The sequence below is a fragment of the Urtica dioica genome, chromosome 4 (genome assembly GCF_054948205.1).
Source record: "Urtica dioica subsp. dioica isolate 48M chromosome 4, U.dioica_male_clone48M_v1_H2, whole genome shotgun sequence".
NCBI classification, from domain to species: Eukaryota; Viridiplantae; Streptophyta; class Magnoliopsida; order Rosales; family Urticaceae; genus Urtica; species Urtica dioica.
In genome coordinates, this window is record NC_142759.1 from 2,071,898 (window position 1) to 2,090,089 (window position 18,192).

Below are 18,192 nucleotides of genomic sequence, written 5' to 3' on the forward strand. Positions count from 1 at the left end.
TTCTCTCATCAGATTGTAGGGTTAGATTTCATAGATATATTATTTTTAACAATATATAATACATACATAATGTAGAGATGGTTTCGTGTATGTTTCTTCACCGGCGAGTCAAATGAACCCAATAATAGTATAATACTGATAATCTATATTAGCGAATAATATTAGGATTCGATAGCTTAGGTTGATTAAGATTCTTTTATACTATTGTACATATATAGAATTGATAGAAGGGGACAGTTTTTTTTTTTTTTTTTTTTGTAAGAAGGGAGGGGATAGTTTTTATTTTTATTTTTATCGGAGGGCCGGATAGATTAATGAAAGGATCGAAGTATTTATACACATATCTTTTTCCGCATATATCGTTTATACACATATTTTTTTCCGTATAAATCGTTTATTTCCATGTATATTCTGGAAATTAAATCTGAAATTATGGTCGAGTAACACCTTGATACTCATAACCTAATGATCATTGATAGGACGACCATAATTTTCTTTAGAAACATTCACATAATTAATAAAATTATAATTGAATCCACTAATTTCAACGATATCTTAGTTGACAAAAGCTTCTTGGATGTTACAAATGCCCGATCTTCGAAGATAAATTAATAATCAAGTTTGCAACCGCACTAACAAGAGTTTTAATCTCACCTTCTTAAGGCATTGGTCTCCATTTCTTCGTTGTACTTCCAAGCATCTTCAAAGTCGAGCGAATTCTTGTGCTTTAACTTAAGTATAACATCTTAACCTCTTTTGGTTTCGCAAATATTATCCATCCAAGACTCTCTCCAGTGAGTTCTTCAATTTTCAGTTACAAATGGTACTTCATTCAAGTTTGAAGATAAATAACCTCGTCATGTTCTTGATTATTAGATATACTCGAATTAAGATATTATTGCATTTTAAATTATATTCATTTTTTTATATACGTTTTTGAAAAACTTGGGTATATTTTGAGTTGACTCAATATATAGTTTTGGTCAGCAGCACCAAGCCATATATTTTGTAGCTATATTATTTACAATGATTAAAAAAATGCAAAATCAAGATTTTGAATGAAAATAAAAGCAAATGAAAAATTGTCTTAGCAGCCAGAAAGTGACATGACATTTTAATTCTCCAAACTATATATGTCATTTTAGTTCTCCAGACTATATGTGCTAAATTGTATATAATATCAAAAAGTTAGAACAATAGCCAACTTAAACGTTTGACATTACTAAATAAACAACGTTCGATAAATCTTAGATTTACCAAACGTTGGCTATTTAGCAATGTCAAACGTTTAAATTGGCTATTTTCCTAATGGACCCTATAAATATATGGTATTAATGTAAAAGAGGCCGACCCAATAGGTAAGCGAAGTAAGCTCTTGCTTAAGGCCCGTGAATATTTGGAGAAGGCCCAAAATTTTTGCCACTATTCCATTCAAGCTTATATTCCATTCACTTGCACGATATCAAGAGCTTGATTCAATTCTTGTGCCACTATTCTGATTATCCTCTCTTTTGATTAATTTACGTCATGATAATTGGGCCCTAAGCCCATTATTTCTTTAATTGTGATACTGGGTTTAAATTAAACCCTTCTTATATGATGTTAGACTTTGATGCAAGTGGTTAAATCAATTTCGGCAATAACATTCAAAATCGATTTTTGAATGTTATTAAAATACTTGATTTTTGGCTTGAACCGTTTCTTTAACAAGGCCACAATTCTAATGTTCGCTGTAGGCCCCGGTGGGCATTGGGCCGGCCGCAATGGTTGAAATACCGTTACCTATCGTATTATCCAAGAAAAAAAAAAGAATAAATTGTACCTATGAAGTTACCGTTACCGACGTGATTAACCAATAAATACCAGATTTATCGAGGGGTATCTAATGAACAAATAAATACATGTATATATATAATTAATAATAATATTACAGTAAACCAAAAAGTATTAATATTTAATATATTTTATTTACATATTATTATCATCTACTAAAACTAAACGATAATGTTTTTATTTTATGTTTGATGAGTAATTATCATATTGTTAATTAATTAAATGATAAATTAAAGAGTTTACAATAATTGAATTTGTCATTTATTGATTTTTTATTAGTGTTGAAAGATTGATAATTAAGAAAAATAAATAAAGAATAAAAGAAATAAAAGGTAATGTTAAAACTTATGCAATGATATCAAACGTACAATAATTTGCCACACAACCAAAAAATGGCAATTAATATTGTATCATTCATTGTCTTCATTGTATTGTATATTGCTACATTGTACTCATCCCTGTTGTGCTTGGTTTTGTATTGTACAACGATTTGTACTCATGCAAATGCAATACAACTAAAAACAAACATCTCTTTGGAAAAGGCCCGGAGAAAGTAGGGGAAACTTAGAAGGGGAAAAAAAAAAGGTTATAAATAGTAAGTTAGATTGGGCAATCTCAAACGACAAAATTGGGCTTTTAAAACTTTTCAATCAGTTTCGGCCTGTTCCCCGCTATTTCAAACCTTGAATAGTTTATCATTATGAAAGAAAAAAAAAAGTCTAATTTTTTCAAGTGGAAGCTGAAATGCACATAATGTCAAGTGACACTTGATTTCAGCTTTGACCAGATCAGACACTTCAAAACGATGGCCTAACTTCAACGAAAAAAAAAAGAATCGGGTGTGAAATCAATGCCACCAAAATCCGATGCCATGAAGTTAAACCGAAATCAAGAACTCAATGAGATTATTGCCCAAAAAAAAAAAAGATAGAAAAAGTATCTCTGCTGCCAACAAACCTTCAAATGGAAACAGAAATTCTAAGCGGACTCTACTTTGAGAACAATCTTCATGAACTCGTACACAAAGTAGCTAATAGCAGCTGATGGTAAAACCTACACGCCCACAATAAAATAAAAATATATATATCAAAAAACACTCATTGAGTGCCAAATCATAAATTAGTACTATAACGAATCAGCTATATAATGAGTTAGCACAGTATCTCCATATCCATTACTAGGGAATTCACACTCAATTAAAGAGAAGTAAAAAAATATGACTTATAAGCCATGAAACTGATTTTTTTTCCAAAATTAGTAAAACATTATAAAATTATAACTTGTTAGACCAAAATAACCTCAGTGACTAAGAAAAACAACGTCCATCTGCATATGGCCATAGCTGGAAGCAAAAAAAAAAAAAAAAAATCTGCTTCAGGTTGTGGCCCATTGCAGCCGAACGCTGAATGTTTTTAGTCATCAAGGATATTTTTGTCAAACGCTATCGAGTAAAAACCCAATTTCATGACTTATACTATTTCAAATTTCTAAAGCATTAAAAAAAAGTGTAAGAATAATAAAATTCGACAATTTGACAAAAATATGATTTGTTTGACCAACATCCCTCACTAAGAAAAAAAACAACATACAGTCGCACTCGGCCACCCGCGGCCGCAAAAATAAAATAAAAAAAATTTGCTTCCGAGTGCATACGGATGATGTAGTTTTTAAGTCATCAGAGTAATATAGTCAAACGAGTCATATTTTTCCAAATTTCGGACACCATTCAAGTAAAAAAAAAAAAAAGACCCAATTCCACGACATACAAGTCATAATTTTTTTTTCAAATTTCTCAAGAATTAAAAAAAAAAAAAAAAAGTACCTGCAACAAGCTGGGGAGTAAGCCAGCATAGAGAGCGGGAACGCCGCCTCGGTCGACGATCTTGCAGAGAGTGGAGAGAGCGGTCATCTTGGCGGGCCCGCTCTGCATCTGGAGCTGCCTCCTGACGACCTCGAACGGGTAGGTGGCGGCCTCGGCGCAGAGCCCCGCGACGGCTCCGTACACGAGAGTGCGCACCGGCCCCAGCTCGAGCTGCTCGAAGGCGCTGCGCTCCCCCGTCGTCGCCATGCCCTCGCTCCTCCGCCGACCCTCGGGGGACCGAAGGTACGCCGACTTCAGAGCGTCGTACACTCCGTAGAACACCGCCCCCGACGGAGCCATGCTCACGATCGACGGCCCTAAACCCTTGTAAAGGGATAACAACCCTTCCGTTCGGATCATGTGCCGGAACGTGCCCACTAGACCCCCCAGGGCTTCCCCGCCCGGCGCCACCATCACCGTCCGGATCTGAAAAGTTAAAAAAAAAAAAAAAAAATTGTAAATACGGTACTGATTGCTGCCCCTACTTTGAGAATGGTAGGCTTCTGTGCCCTTTTCGTGTTTTTTCTGTCGAGCAAGTCTCGCATTTCTCTGCAAAATTCTCTTTTTCTACTTTTTAAAGAATTAAGAGAGTCTTGTCTTTTTGTGATGTTTGTTTTGAAACCTTAAACTTCAATGAACTACCCACAAGTTATGAGTTTGATAGAGCCTAAGGTTCGTTTCAATAAGAACATATTACAAAGCTTACAATGTTTTCTTAGAGCCTAGAGTATGATAATTTCACCAAATTGTCATATAATTCGAGATGCCGCTTACACTAATCTACTACTAGAATAACTAAACTAATCAATTTACTCAATTTTCTCAATAACTTATAGTAAAATTAGTAGCTTAAACCTATTAGACAATTGACTACCCACGAATTGTGAGTTTTAGCTCTCAACAATAACATATTACAAAGCTTACAATGTTTCTTAGAGCCTAAGGTTTAATAATTTTTCACCAAATCGTCATATAATTCGAGAGGCCACTTTCACTAATCCACTACTAGAATAACTATTCTAATCAATTTACTCAATTCTCTCAATAACTTATCGTAGAATTAGTAACTTATCTATTAGCAGTCTCTATAACCCTCGGGAATTGTCGCTTGGCTCTCAACACAAGAGGCTTAACAAACATGAGTACAGATCTAAACACAGCAAAGTGAATCACCACAATTTGAACACGCCTTTACACACAGACAGACAAATGGAAGAACACGAAAACCTATTGCAACTTACTCCGATCCAAGCCCTAACTCATTGAGCAGTTTCAGTACTTACAGTGTCCATGGGTATGCAAAGCACGGTGGCAGTGACCCCGGCGGCGGCTCCAGCGAGAAAGCGCTCGAAGTTGGTGGTCTCGTCTCTGCCGGAAATTTTCATCAGCCGGTCTCTGTACCTGTCGTAGGCGTAGAAATTGATGGCCTTGAACGGAGCGGTTCTGAGTATGTTCACGAAATTCCCTTTCCAAAACCCCAAGAGCCCTTGAGAGGCCGCGATCGCCCCGATCACCTCGCCCAGCTTTCTCTGCTCGCCCCGCACGATGTACTCAAGCTTTAGCCTCTCCAGAGGCGCGACGAATGTCCTGAAATAATTTTAAAAAAATATTTGTATCACATATACTAATTATTCATTATCAGTATCATGTTGTGAAAATGCAAAACTGACCGATATCTGAAACACCAACACTGAAAATGACTTTTCTAACAGTACAACCATACACTAAATATCTTTTTTTTTTTTTTTAAATAGAGAGAAAAAATACTTGAAACACCAAAAAGCTCAGGACTTGGTCCAAATTCTAAAGATGATTAATCCATATACAAGACAACACACACTGTAAAAGAGAATGAAAAAAAAAAATTTACAATGAGATTATCAATCGCATCTATAATTTATCGCTAAGTTGCTCTGAAAATGACATTTAAAAGAGTACAAAAATTGTGAATACCATATTTCAATTCAACAACAAAATAAAAAAGAATAAAAAACCTTGAGACCATAGCAGAAATAGCACCAGCCCAGAGATGCTTAGTCATGTTAAAAGCCCCTGAAGATTTCTCCTTCCCCTTGACAGCAATATTCCCATTTCGCCCCCGAAATTCCCCCGAATCACGATCGTACCCCTCCTCCGCCTCCTCCGACTCGTCGCCGCCGTTTCTCTTCTTCATCGACAAGCTCACCGACATGAACGGTCTTCCTCCGCGGCCGCCGAAACCTAATCTCCGGACCGCGAACCGCCGTCTCTCCGGCGAGATCAGCGACACGAACGACGGAGAAACCGCGTGCGCCGGATCGAGGAACAGTCCTCCGCCGCCGGTGAGTCCATCGCACGGCTGAGGAAGGGCGTCGATCATCAGGCGGCTAAGACTCGCCATCTCTGGTTCGGCGCCCCACATTTGACCGAGCTCGAGCCTCGTGAAACGGCGTCGTGGCGGGGACGGACAAACATCAGAAGAAGGGATTTGATTCAAGTAATGGGTATATATATACACATATTGATGTGTGTGTATATATATATATTATACAGTTGAAAGCTTGAAGATGACGAGGAATGGAATATGTTGTGTAATGGAATAATGAGCGAGAGAGTGACTAGAGAACTTTTAATATAATTTTTTATTATTATTGTTTTTCGGTTTCCATAGCCGAGAGAGCTCCCTTCGCATTACGTTTGATTATTTTCATTTTTGGTGTTGGTGAAAATTGCATGTTCGAATTTTTTTCTTTTCATTTTCCATTTCCATTTTATGGGAAAAATGTATGTTCAACATGACATGTGACACGTCGTTTTGTTGTTATGTAATTGAGAGTGAAATGTGGTTTCATTTATTTATTTATAAAAAAAAAATCAGGCTTTTTTATTTGCATTATTTAATTTGAAGAGAAATTTGTTTTATTCAGGAGAATAAAGTTGGAATCTACCTTAGGGCAATTTGGACTAGTTGATTTTGTTCCATGTCTTGTTTATTCTTTTCTTCGTAAACTACTGCAGGGTCGGCCCGAATTCAGTAAGATCTCTAGATGAAATAATATTTTTAGATATTTCGATAATAATAAAAATTTAAATATAAAAGAAAATTCTGCTGAAAATTCAGAATTTTAAGACCTATCTTTCTTGTAACTATATTTAAATTTTGGAGCTTAATCGAAGACCTTAGACCGATGTCTTGCTTGTCTATAGTCAAGACCGACACGTACCTTATGTCGAGACTAAGGCAATGTTATTCAAACTAGATTTTAGAAATTTTGCATGCGATGGTGTTTTATTTTTAAAAATTATTCGTGAAAATAGTGTTTAAAGTTTTTATCGCAAAATAATAATGTTCATGTCGTAAACAATTAAAAATTAATAATTTTTTACACTTTAAAAAACACTTATTTAAATTTTTTAAAACAACCACTATTTTAAAAATGTTACACTATACATATATCATCCTATGATTTTTCTAACTAGGTCCTTTGAGTTGAAGTAGAGAGATGAATCATTTTGTTTTAAAATATTATTGAAAGTGACTAAATCAGAGAAAGAAAATAGATACTAAACTGAGGGAGAAACATTAAATCAAAATTACTTAGAATTCTTTTTTTTTTAAAGGACTTGTAACTCTTTTACGGACCTCATCTTTTAGCATCGAATTTGTCAAAAGTTTAAATTATATTGGAGAATCACATATTTTAAAAAAGATTGTGAATTCGAACGTGAAGCAATGAAATTATCATATGCTGCATTAAAAAGCTATTGAGCTAGAAAACTACTACAGCGTGTTTACTAATCTAATTGATATATATGTATATATACAATACATATGCCAATATATATAGCTAATTTATTTGACAATTCAGCAATGATTATTTTGTTCATCAATAAATTAAAAAAAAACTCACTCTGTCGGTCTATCCATTTACTTAGATAAAGGACATACATGAACCATATTATTGTATATGGAATCCTTGTCATGCCCAAAAATCTACGAGATATTGTTAGCTTCAATGTTGATAAGAGGTGGAATAAAGTAGAAACCAAGAATTTTATACAATTTGTAATTGAAATACTGCTTGTCTGAGTCGAGTGCCCATACCTTTGATGCTTCCAACTACATTCTCACTTTATAAAAGAGAATTGAACCCTGAGGTCGAATTATTGTAATATGCTTCCAATATTGTAATAAAAACATCGAATTATTCTAACCTTATACCTCCTAACTGTTTAGTTGATATTTTAATTCCCTTTAACCCTGAGATGATAACAGTTGCATTCTTTGTACACGTCCATTTCATATGAGAAATATGCATTGTATACAAATATTTTTACTCAGACATCACTCCTATACTGACAAAGGAACTGCAAATCAATTTATAATAGAGAAATTGCCTAAACTATTACCATTTGATAAGTTTTTTTTTTCAATTTTTCACCAAAAGTTTAATTTGGCTAAAAATACTAGTACACCACTTGTACAAATGCAATTTTACCCTCAACATGATGTCAATAATTGACATCTCTATTTCAACAATTGACATCTATTGTTGACATCCGTGAGTTTTGTTTTTTCTGTTTGTTGACATCTATGTCAACAATTGACATCGATTGTTGACATCTATGTCAACAATTGATATCAATTGTTGACATCAATTGTTAAGGGTAAAATTGTATTTGTACAAGTGACTTAGTAGTATTTTTGGTCAAATTAAGCTTTTAATGAGAAATTGAAAAAAAAAAAAAAAAAAACTTATCAAATGTAGTAGTTGGGACAATGTCTTTTTATAATAAATGGACTCGTAGTAATCAGTAAATAAAACAAGAGATTGTTCACAACGGTAAACCTATCTTGCAAAGCACGTCGATCTCCCTTGCCAAAGGACTAGCCGAATGAATCAAACCTTTCTCGCATAGCCTGTGGTAAGATATTGGATAAGAAATAAATACAAAACAGGGCAAAAAGAAAAGAGAAAAGAAAATGAGAGTACTCCTGTTTACAGCTTGATCACCCGAGCGTGGCCGAATCACCGCTATGCCATCGACATTCTGTTGGTTTCGGGTGTCTCAGACCACTCGTAAGCCGTAACGACTCTGGAGCACAAGGTTGAGTTTGCAAAACCAAACTGGAATACTCAATCACACTATGATACATGCACAAAAACAAATCATAGACCTTGGTGACTATATCCGACTTTCACAATCAAATATAGCTCTGATTTCTCGCATGTAGTAAAAAAACATAATTGAATTACAATACAAAACAAACAGAAATTTCCACATCAGTTTGAAGATAACAACTCCTTTGGTGAAGAATTAGCCATTTTCCTTGATGGGAGATTTAGTTAAGGATTTGGAGGGAATATTCGAGGGTGAGAGAATAGAGGGAATTTCAGAGATAGAAGGTTATCGGTCCATTCGGGAACTTTTCTGCTATAAGAACTCTAGGAGAGCCGCGGGTCTCTCAGACCACTCGTAAGCCGTAACTCTCATTTTTCAATCCATATTATCAGTGCTCATCTGTGCAAATTGTGTTCACTATTATTGTCAGATTGTGTTTCATCAGGCATCAGAGATTCAATTCTTAAGACAAGACCAAATCTTTTTTAGACGTTGACTAGAGAAGGAAAGCAATTAAGAACACCTTTCCAACTAGACAAAAGAAGAAAACAAAGACTCACCGAGTTCCATCTCATCGGCAAGTATAGCATGGCTTTGTTCGGACCAAGAGAAACGTAAGCAGTTTGACCCTTCGAGCTGGTAAGGATGTAATAAACCTTCAATTACACACGCAAAAAAACATTAAAGTAAAAAACAAAAGTAAAAATAAAGCATTTAGAAATTCACTATAAAGAGACCAAATAGCCTATATGAAAAAAAAAAAAAATGTATACAACAAGGAAGAAATTCAGGACTGCTTTCATAATGTTGAAATTCCTTTTTTCGTTTTGGTTCAACACCATCTTTATTTGACGGGTGATTTCAAATAAGAAATATATATTCGCAGAATATTAAAGAATGTACCTTTATATGGATCTTCGTAGCAAACATCTTCTTTTGAATCATTGATACTCGAGAGAAGGTTATGATTGCATATAGGTTATGCATTATCGAATGTACTAAAACACCTACCACCAAAACAATAATTTTTTTATTTACTGTTCCCTGTCTGGCCCCACAACATTTGGGAACTTGAAACACTAGCGATTGCTAGGTGAGTACACACGTGTTGGTCAGAATCGAACTCAGGATGGGTACCAAAGAAATATTTATAAGCATCAAATATATCATCAAACTAACACTATCTTCTGATAACTCTTACCATGTTATCCAAATGAAGGATGGTTGAAGTTATGCCTCAAGGATTTGAAATGAAAAAATGAAATCTTCACTAACAGCAAGCAGGAATAATACATGAAATTTAAAAAACAGGGCAACACTCAAGAAAACATAATTCATAACGCAGAGGTGATCACATCAGATTTGCTTCAGCTCAAACAAATGGGAAATAAAAAACCCAAACCTGAGCTTTTTTAGATGAAGAACAAAAACCTAGTGTTTTATTTGAAAAACAAAACTAAAACAGATGGTAGAAAGATGAAGAAGTTGAAAAATCAAACGCAAGGTTGTCTTTTATTTAAAGATAAAGAACACAATCAAACACAAGCTATAAATATGAAGAGGTTGAAAAGCTAAACTGTTTTGTCCGTATGAATGGAAAGCTCTATTGACTTTTCCGCGCTTGAACATGGCAAAGATGAGACGATTGTGATTGCATGAATGCAGAAACTGTGAGTCAGTTTGGCAGAGAGAAGAAGCAGCAAGCTATGTCTGCAATAAATGAAAGAAATAGAACATTAAACGATGTGATAGTTAATAGATAGTCATAAAAAAAAAAAAATTAAGTAAAAAGTTTGAGAAAGTAATTAAGTTTTTCGAGGAAAAATAATCCTGATGAAAACAAGGTCTGTGAATCAGCGTGTGAACATATCGGGTTGAAAACCATCAGCGTGCAAGATTTTCATTTTATAGACTTGCTTTCGGCTTAAGCAAATGGGGAAAATACCACCAAACCTGAGACTTGAAAACCTAACCTGTTTTGGCTGTTGGAAAGAGCCCAAAATCCTAACTCATATTTGCAAAAAACTGGAATGGCCACAAGAAATAAGGTATTATACACGTAACCATGTCATAGAGAGAACAAGATCTCCGAGTTCAAATACTGAGTTATGAACAGAGTGGAAATGCTTACAACAGAATTTAGAGCCAATATTTGAGGGCCCTCGGACGTCCCTCCATGCAAACACACCGCAGAAATACCGCAAGGCTTCCCAAGTTCACACAGTACATCTGAAATCTGCACACACAGATACAAATTCAAACTGCCCATTAGTTTTCAAATAAATAACTGTCCAGATGGAGTAATGCACCAGTAATTCTAAAGTTATGGAATTTCACACAAAGCCAACTTTCCAATCACTCTTAAAAGACTTATCTTAATGAAAATTATACTCATTTCAATTCACACATAGACTCAACACACTGCACAGCACAACCGTAACTAATACCAACTCTATACACTTCCAATGAGAGTGAGAGAGGACAAGCGGGTGAATTGAACTCCTGCTATTGCACATCTACAACAAAAGCATCAAGGTTTTAAGAATCACAAAACAAAGGTGTTAAGAATAGTCAAATAAGAAAAAGAGTTAGAAGCTCTGATCGACATCACCAACTCCACAAAAAGTACCCGCCCGCCACCTGAGCACCGTGAGCTTTCCGACAAACAAAGCTGGCAACTTGGAGGGATGGGATGTGAATTCTGGAGACTATAAAAGCTTTCGGATAGACTCAAATTTAAATATTGACCTGAAAACAGCATGGTAGTTAGAGCAAGGAAATCGAGCACACGCATAAAAATAGCTCCCTTTATAATATACATCAAATAGTATAAAAAATATATATATATCCAAAAAAATAAAAAAAATAAAGAACACTAGAGTGAGCGATTTACAACATAAATTGGCAATGGAATAATTATTAACTTCGGTACAACTCTGTTTATTACAGCTTTAATCCGCTTTCTCCCAAAAAGAATTTATTCATTTTCCTCACTATTCCTTCTATTTATATACCTAATGTTGTAACAAAAACGTCACGGACGGACCGACGCGCATTCGCACTCACGGTTCTGTTATGACAACCTCTATCATCTTGTAACCACGCATCTGATGACCCAATATAGTTTTTGTGTCTGATTCAGTTTGAAAATATATCAACAAAAGATACCGATAAATACCGCTGCATTGTTCAGCTAAATTAAGCCTTATTAAGCCTGCTGGACTCCTAGTTAAGCCTTGCAGCCTGAAAGATTTCAGATATGTTAGATTAGATAAACAATAGTTCAATCAGCTACTATATTAGTGTAAATTCTGACCCAAATAAAAACGGGAAGGAGCCAAAGCCTGCTGCACTGACAGAAGATATTGTACCTCTGAAGAATGTGTGTTCCTTGAGTAACTCCCAAAATAAAAACGTGGATGAGAGCTTGCCAATAAACATCAAGGATATATTATTTCACATAGAAATATCCTCACACACGAACACACAAGTAATATAAATAGAAATAACCCGCAAATAAGAAACATATATTTTGCAGAATATAAAAGAATGTACCTTTATATGGATCTTTGTAGCAAATATCTACTTTTGAACCATTGATACTCGACAGAAGGTTATGATTGCATATAGGCTACGCATTATGGAATGCACTAAAACACCTACCACCAAAGCAGCAATATTTATAATCATCAAATATATCACCAAGCCAACACTATTTTCTGCTGACTCTTACCATTGTTATCGAAGTGAGGATGGTTGAAGTTATACCACAAGAATGTAAAATGAAAAAGAAATCTTCACTGTCAGCACCAGGGAAGGGTACATGAAATTTAGAAACAGGGTACCATTCAATAAAACTGTATTCATAACGCAGAGGCGATCACATCAAATTTGCCTCAGCTCAAGCAAATGGGAAATAAAACAACCATACCTGAGTTTAAAAAAAAAAAAAAAAAAAAAAAAAAACACACACACACACAAGACTAAACAGAAGGTAGAAAGATGAAGAAGTCGAAAACAAAAACCGAGAGTGTTTTATTTGAAGAACAAAACCAAACAAATGGTAGAAAGATGACAAAGTTGAAAACCAAACCTAAGAGTCGTTTTTATTTAAAGAACAAAATAAAACAGAAGAAACAGCAACCTGTTTTGTCCGTTTGAACGGAAGCTCTATTGACTTTTCCGCGCTTGAACATGGCAAAGATGAGGCAATTGTGCGATTGCATTAACTGTGAATGAGTTTGCCAGAGAAGAAACAGCAAGAAATGTCTGCATTAAATGAAAGAAATAGAACATTAAACGATGTGATGTTTAATTGATGGTCATGAAAAAATTAAGTAAGAAAGTTTGAGAAGTTAATTAAGTTTAATAGATGAACAGAATAACTCGGTGTTAGACCCTTGTCAGCCTAGTTATCAGCTCCTCTGCAAGTGTGATTTGGCGTTCCATGAGGATATCGGTAACGGTAACTACAAAATAATATACAAATACAGCACTTTTAGTAAATAAAACAAGAGATTAGACAACATAAAATGACTTACACGTGTGGTCTTGTTGCATGTTGAAAGCTCTACGTTCCTCGGTCTCCATTTCTTTTGAGAGATTGTTGGCTTCCTTGATCCGACCTTCCTTGCAAAAGGTGTCGATCTCACTCGCCAAAGAACGAGCCGAATGAAACAAACCCTTCTCAACAAGTCCTGTGAATCAGCGTGCGAACATATCAGGTTGAAATCCATCGGCTTGTAAGATTTTCATTTTACAGACTTGCTTTCGGCTTAAGCAAATGGGGAAAATACAAAACCTGAGGGGTTTTTTTTAGGAAAAATGGCATGAACTAGCCAATTCAAACTATGGGTTTTGCAAAATAGCCATAGTTTCATTAGGTTAACCAAAATAGCCATTACTCTCATCCCTGGACTAAATTAATCCTGCCTGGATTAAATTTAATCCCGATATTTTGTGTGGATTAAATTTAATCCTGCCTGGATTAATAATCGCAGCTTGGCTATTTTGCTTATACTTGATAAACTTTGGCTATTTTGCAAATCCTTAAGTTCTATTTGGCCATTTAGCCGCTTGACCCTTTTTTTTATTATGAAGAACAAATAAACAAACAGAGGAAAACCAAACAGTAAATAAAGCAAGAGATTGTTCACATACAACGGTAGACCTATCTTGCAAAGCACGTCGATCTCCCTTGCCAAAGGACTAGCCAAATGAATCAAACCTTCCTCGCATAGCCTGTGGTAAGATATTGGATAAGAAATAAATACAAAAGAGGGCAAAAAGAAAAGAGAAAAGAAAATGAGAGTACTCCTCTTTACAGCTCGATCACCCGAGCGTGGCCGAATCACCGCTATGCCGTCGAGCTTCTGTTGGATTCGGGTGTTTCAAATAGGGATTAGCCGCCACTCTCCACGACTATGGAGCACAAGGTTGAATTTGCAAAACCAAACTGGAATACTCAATCACTATGATACAAGCACAAAAACAAATCATAGACCTTGTCGTGTTAAAAAAAAATCTTATTAATTCACCGAATTGGGGAACCGGTGACTATATCAGACTTTCACAACCATATAAAGCCTCTGATTTCTCGCATGTAGAAAAAAAAACATAATTTAATTATAGTACAAAACAAACAGAAGATATTGTACCCAAATATATAAAAACGGAAAGGAGCCAAAGCCTGCTGCACTGACAGAAGATATTGTACCTCTGAAGAATGTGTGTTCCTTGAGTAACTCCCAAAATAAAAACGTGGATGAGAGTTTGCCAATAAACATCAAGGATATATTCTTTCACATAGAAATATCCTCACACACGAACACACAAGTAATATAAATAGAAATAACCCGCAAATAAGAAACATATGTTTTGCAGAATATAAAGAATGTACCTTTATATGGATCTTTTTAGCAAACATCTTCTTTTGAACCTTTGATACTCGACAGAAGGTTATGATTGCATATAGGCTATGCATTATGGAATGCACTAAAACACCTACCACCAAAGCAGCAATATTTATAATCATCAAATATATTATCAAACTAACACTATTTTCTGCTATCTCTTACCATGTTATCAAAGTGAGGATGGTTGAAGTTATATCACAAGAATGTAAAATGAAAAAGAAATCTTCACTGTCAGCACCAGGGAAGGGTACATGAGATTTAGAAACAGGGTACCATTCAATAAAACTTTATTCATAACGCAGAGGCGATCACATAAAATTTGCTTCAGGTCAAGCAAATGGGAAATAAAAAAACCAAACCTGAGTTTATTTAAAAAAAAAAAAAAAGACTAAACAGAAGGTAGAAAGATGAAGAAGTTGAAAAAACCAAACAGATGGTAGAAAGATGACGAAGTTGAAAACCAAACCTAAGAGTCATTTTTTATCAAAGAACAAAATAAAACAGAAGCTAGAAATACGAAGAGGTTGAAACGCTAACCTGTTTTGTCCGTTTGAATGGAAGCTCTATTGACTTTTCCGCGCTTGAACATGGCAAAGATGAGGCAATTGTGTTGATTGCATTAACTGTAAATGAGTTTGCCATAGAAGAAACAGCAAGAAATGTCTGCATTAAATGAAAGAAATAGAACATTAAACGATGTGATATTTAATAGATGGTCATGAAAAAAAATTAAGTAAGAAAGTTTGAGAAGTTAATTAAGTTTGATAGATGAACAGAATAACTCGGTGTTAGACGGCCATGTCAGCCTAGTTATCAGCTCCTCTGCAAGTGTCACTTGGCCTTCCATGAGGAGATCAATAACGGTAACTACAAAATAATATACGAATACAGCACTTTTAGTAAATAAAACAAGAGATTGGACAACATAAAATGACTTACACCAGTGGTCTTGTTGCGTGTTGAAAGCTCTACGTTCCTCGGTCTCCATTTCTTTTGAGAGATTGTTGGCTTCCTTGATCTGACCTTCCTTGCAAAAGGTGTCGATCTCACTCGCCAAAGAACGAGCCGAATGAAACAAACCCTTCTCAACAAGTCCTGTGAATCAGAGTGTGAACATATCAGGTTGAAATCCATCAGCTTGTAAGATTTTCATTTTACAGACTTGCCTTTGGCTTAAGCAAATGGGGAAAATACCAAACCTGAGAGTATTTTTTTTTTTTAAATAAAAAACAAATAAACAAACAGAGGAAAACCAAAAAAAACAGAACCTAAAAGATGAAGAAGTTGAAAACCTAACCTGTTTTGGCTGTTGGAAAGAGCCCAAAATCCTAACTCGTATTTGCAAAAGCTGGAGTGGCCACATCAAGAAATAAGGTATTATACACTTAACCATGTAATAGAGAGAACAAGATCTCCGAGTTCAAATACTGAGTTGCGAAGAGAGAAGAAATGCTTACAGCGGACTTTATAGCCGATATTTGAGGGCCCTTAGACGTCCCTCCATACAAACGCACCACAGCAATACCGCAAGGCTTCCCAAGTTCACACAGTACATCTGGAATCTGCAAACACAAATACAAATTCCAACAGCCCATCAGTTTCCAAATAAAAGAACTGTCCAGATGAAGTAATAGTAATACACCAGTGATTCTAAAGTTGTGGATTTTCACAGAAAGCCAACTTTCCAATTCCTCTTAAAAGACGCATCTTAATGAAAATTATCCTCATTTCAATTCGAACACAGACTCAACGCTCAGCACAGCCTTAACTATTACCAGCTCTATACACTTCCAATGAGAGAGAGGACCTGCGGATGAATCGAACTCCTGCTACCACACATCTACAAGAAAAGCATCAAGGTGTTAAGAATCAAAAAACAAAGAAACCAACACAGAATAGTCCAATACTCCCTATTTACAGCTGTCTTCGTTCAACAATGACAATTCAAGTCTCTCAACCTTGTCTCGAGAGAAGCTCTGATCCCACAACCTTATCGCGACCTGGCAGATCGACATGACCAACTCCACAAAAAGTACCCACAACCAGAACACCGTGACATTCCGACAAACAAAGCTGGAAACTTGGAGGGACAGGGTGTGAACTCTGGAGATGATAAAAGCGTTCGAATAGACTCAAATTCAAATATTGACCTGAAAACAGCGTGGTAGTTAGAGCAAGGAAATGGAGCACACATATAAATATAACAATATGGTATACATCAAACAGTAAAAACTTTATACAAATATTTTTCCTCTGACATCACTGCAATTACTGAAAAAGGAACTGCAAAATAATTTATGATAAAGGCTCTAGTAGTAATCAGTAAATAAAACAAGAAATTGTTCACATACAACGGTAGAACTATCTTGCGAAGCGTGTCGATCTCCCTCGCCAAAGAACTAGCCGAATGAATCAAACCTTTTTTTGCAAATCCTGTATGAAGATATTGGGTAAGAAATAAAAACAAAACATGGCAAAAAGAAAAGAAAAAGGGAAAAGAGAGTACTCTATTTGTTTACAGCTTCCTCTATTCGAGAATGATGATTCGAATCTATAAGCCTTGTACAGCTCGATCACCCGAGCGTGGCCGGATCACCGCTACGCCGCCGAGGTTCTGTTGGCTTCACCAGCACCGAACTCAATCATAGGCTCTACGGATGGGTAACGAATACCCGACCCGTACTAGCACGAGCTTCTGAGAGGGACGGTGCTGAAGATCGGCCTCCAAATTCCGGCGACGGCGTCGTGGCTTCCCAGCGAATAAATACCCAAAAAATAGAATCAGAGAGAGAAAGTTACGTTTCTAGGGTTTTCTTTTGGCTATCTAGGGTTTTCGTTTGGCTTTCTAGGGTTTTTACGGAAATTGTCGCTCTGCGTTCTTCTTCGAGGGACGTGACGGGGCTTGTTTCCACAGAGAATCTCGGTCTCCAACCGCACTTTTAGCCCGTGGTGTTGTCCGTCGCCGGAAGAAGCTCTCACCGGAGGGGTTGAGAGCTGTGTTGGTGGTGCGACTTGGCCTCGCGGACATCGCCGCTGATCGACGCCACCAACGCCAGGCTCTGCAGAAGATTGAAACCCCCGCTCCGACGGATCTTCTAGACAACGGCCGGCGACGGCGTCGGGGTTCGGCGACAAGGCAAAGACGGAGTCGCTGGGAATGAACGAGCAGAGACGGCAATTTCATCTAAACCCTAAATCGCCAAATGAACTGAAAAAAAGAAAGAGAAGGAGAGCAAATGAAGGAAAGAAAAAGTCCCGCCAATCTTTATAGTTATACTCTCTCTCCTGAAAACTTGCGGAAACAACTTGCTGAGCTGTTACGTTTTGATACAGCTGTAGTGTACAACGGTCACAAACTTCTTACACCGTCTTTTTCTTTCTTTCCGTTTTTGTTTTTGTATATCCTTGTTTCCTTTTTTAGCATAGATCATTACAGCCTGTAATATTACAATATTAAATACTAATCAAATTACTTGGGCT

The 18,192-nt window shown here is 36.1% G+C and overlaps 1 protein-coding gene and 3 long non-coding RNA genes across 4 annotated transcripts; all 4 read right to left on the reverse strand.

Annotated features, from left to right (window-relative positions):
• Positions 1-2,178: 2,178 nt before the first annotated feature.
• Positions 2,179-6,302, reverse strand: LOC149399169 (putative mitochondrial adenine nucleotide transporter BTL3). The gene is made up of 4 exons (XM_089613793.1): positions 5,689-6,302; positions 4,978-5,281; positions 3,656-4,120; positions 2,179-2,886 (listed from the first exon to the last, which is right to left on the reverse strand). The coding sequence occupies exons 1-4, from the start codon at positions 6,093-6,095 to the stop codon at positions 2,812-2,814; spliced, it is 1,251 nt and encodes a 416-aa protein (XP_089469919.1). The 5' UTR covers positions 6,096-6,302; the 3' UTR covers positions 2,179-2,811.
• Positions 6,303-10,379: 4,077 nt separating this feature from the next.
• LOC149399170 (uncharacterized) lies at positions 10,380-11,207 on the reverse strand. The gene is made up of 3 exons (XR_016296775.1): positions 10,929-11,207; positions 10,771-10,822; positions 10,380-10,507 (listed from the first exon to the last, which is right to left on the reverse strand). It is a non-coding gene; the product is annotated as an uncharacterized LOC149399170 (long non-coding RNA).
• Positions 11,208-11,410: 203 nt separating this feature from the next.
• On the reverse strand, positions 11,411-12,448 carry LOC149399171 (uncharacterized). The gene is made up of 3 exons (XR_016296774.1): positions 12,169-12,448; positions 11,976-12,040; positions 11,411-11,545 (listed from the first exon to the last, which is right to left on the reverse strand). It is a non-coding gene; the product is annotated as an uncharacterized LOC149399171 (long non-coding RNA).
• A 499-nt stretch (positions 12,449-12,947) lies between these two features.
• LOC149399172 (uncharacterized) lies at positions 12,948-14,262 on the reverse strand. Its single transcript, XR_016296801.1, has 4 exons — positions 14,112-14,262; positions 13,958-14,038; positions 13,339-13,494; positions 12,948-13,266 (listed from the first exon to the last, which is right to left on the reverse strand). It is a non-coding gene; the product is annotated as an uncharacterized LOC149399172 (long non-coding RNA).
• Between the last annotated feature and the right edge of the window lie 3,930 nt (positions 14,263-18,192).

What these genes read in the sequence shown, in the direction of transcription:
- LOC149399169 (XM_089613793.1), bottom strand. Translation starts at nt 6,095, where the DNA reads ATGTGGGGCGCCGAACCAGAGATGGCGAGTCTTAGCCGCCTGATGATC. An exon ending in ATTTCTGCTATGGTCTCAAG is followed by an intron (nt 5,282 to 5,688) that starts GTTTTTTATTCT and finishes AAATTATTTCAG; the next exon opens with GACATTCGTCGCGCCTCTGG. An exon ending in TTTGCATACCCATGGACACT is followed by an intron (nt 4,121 to 4,977) that starts GTAAGTACTGAA and finishes TTAACTTTTCAG; the next exon opens with ATCCGGACGGTGATGGTGGC.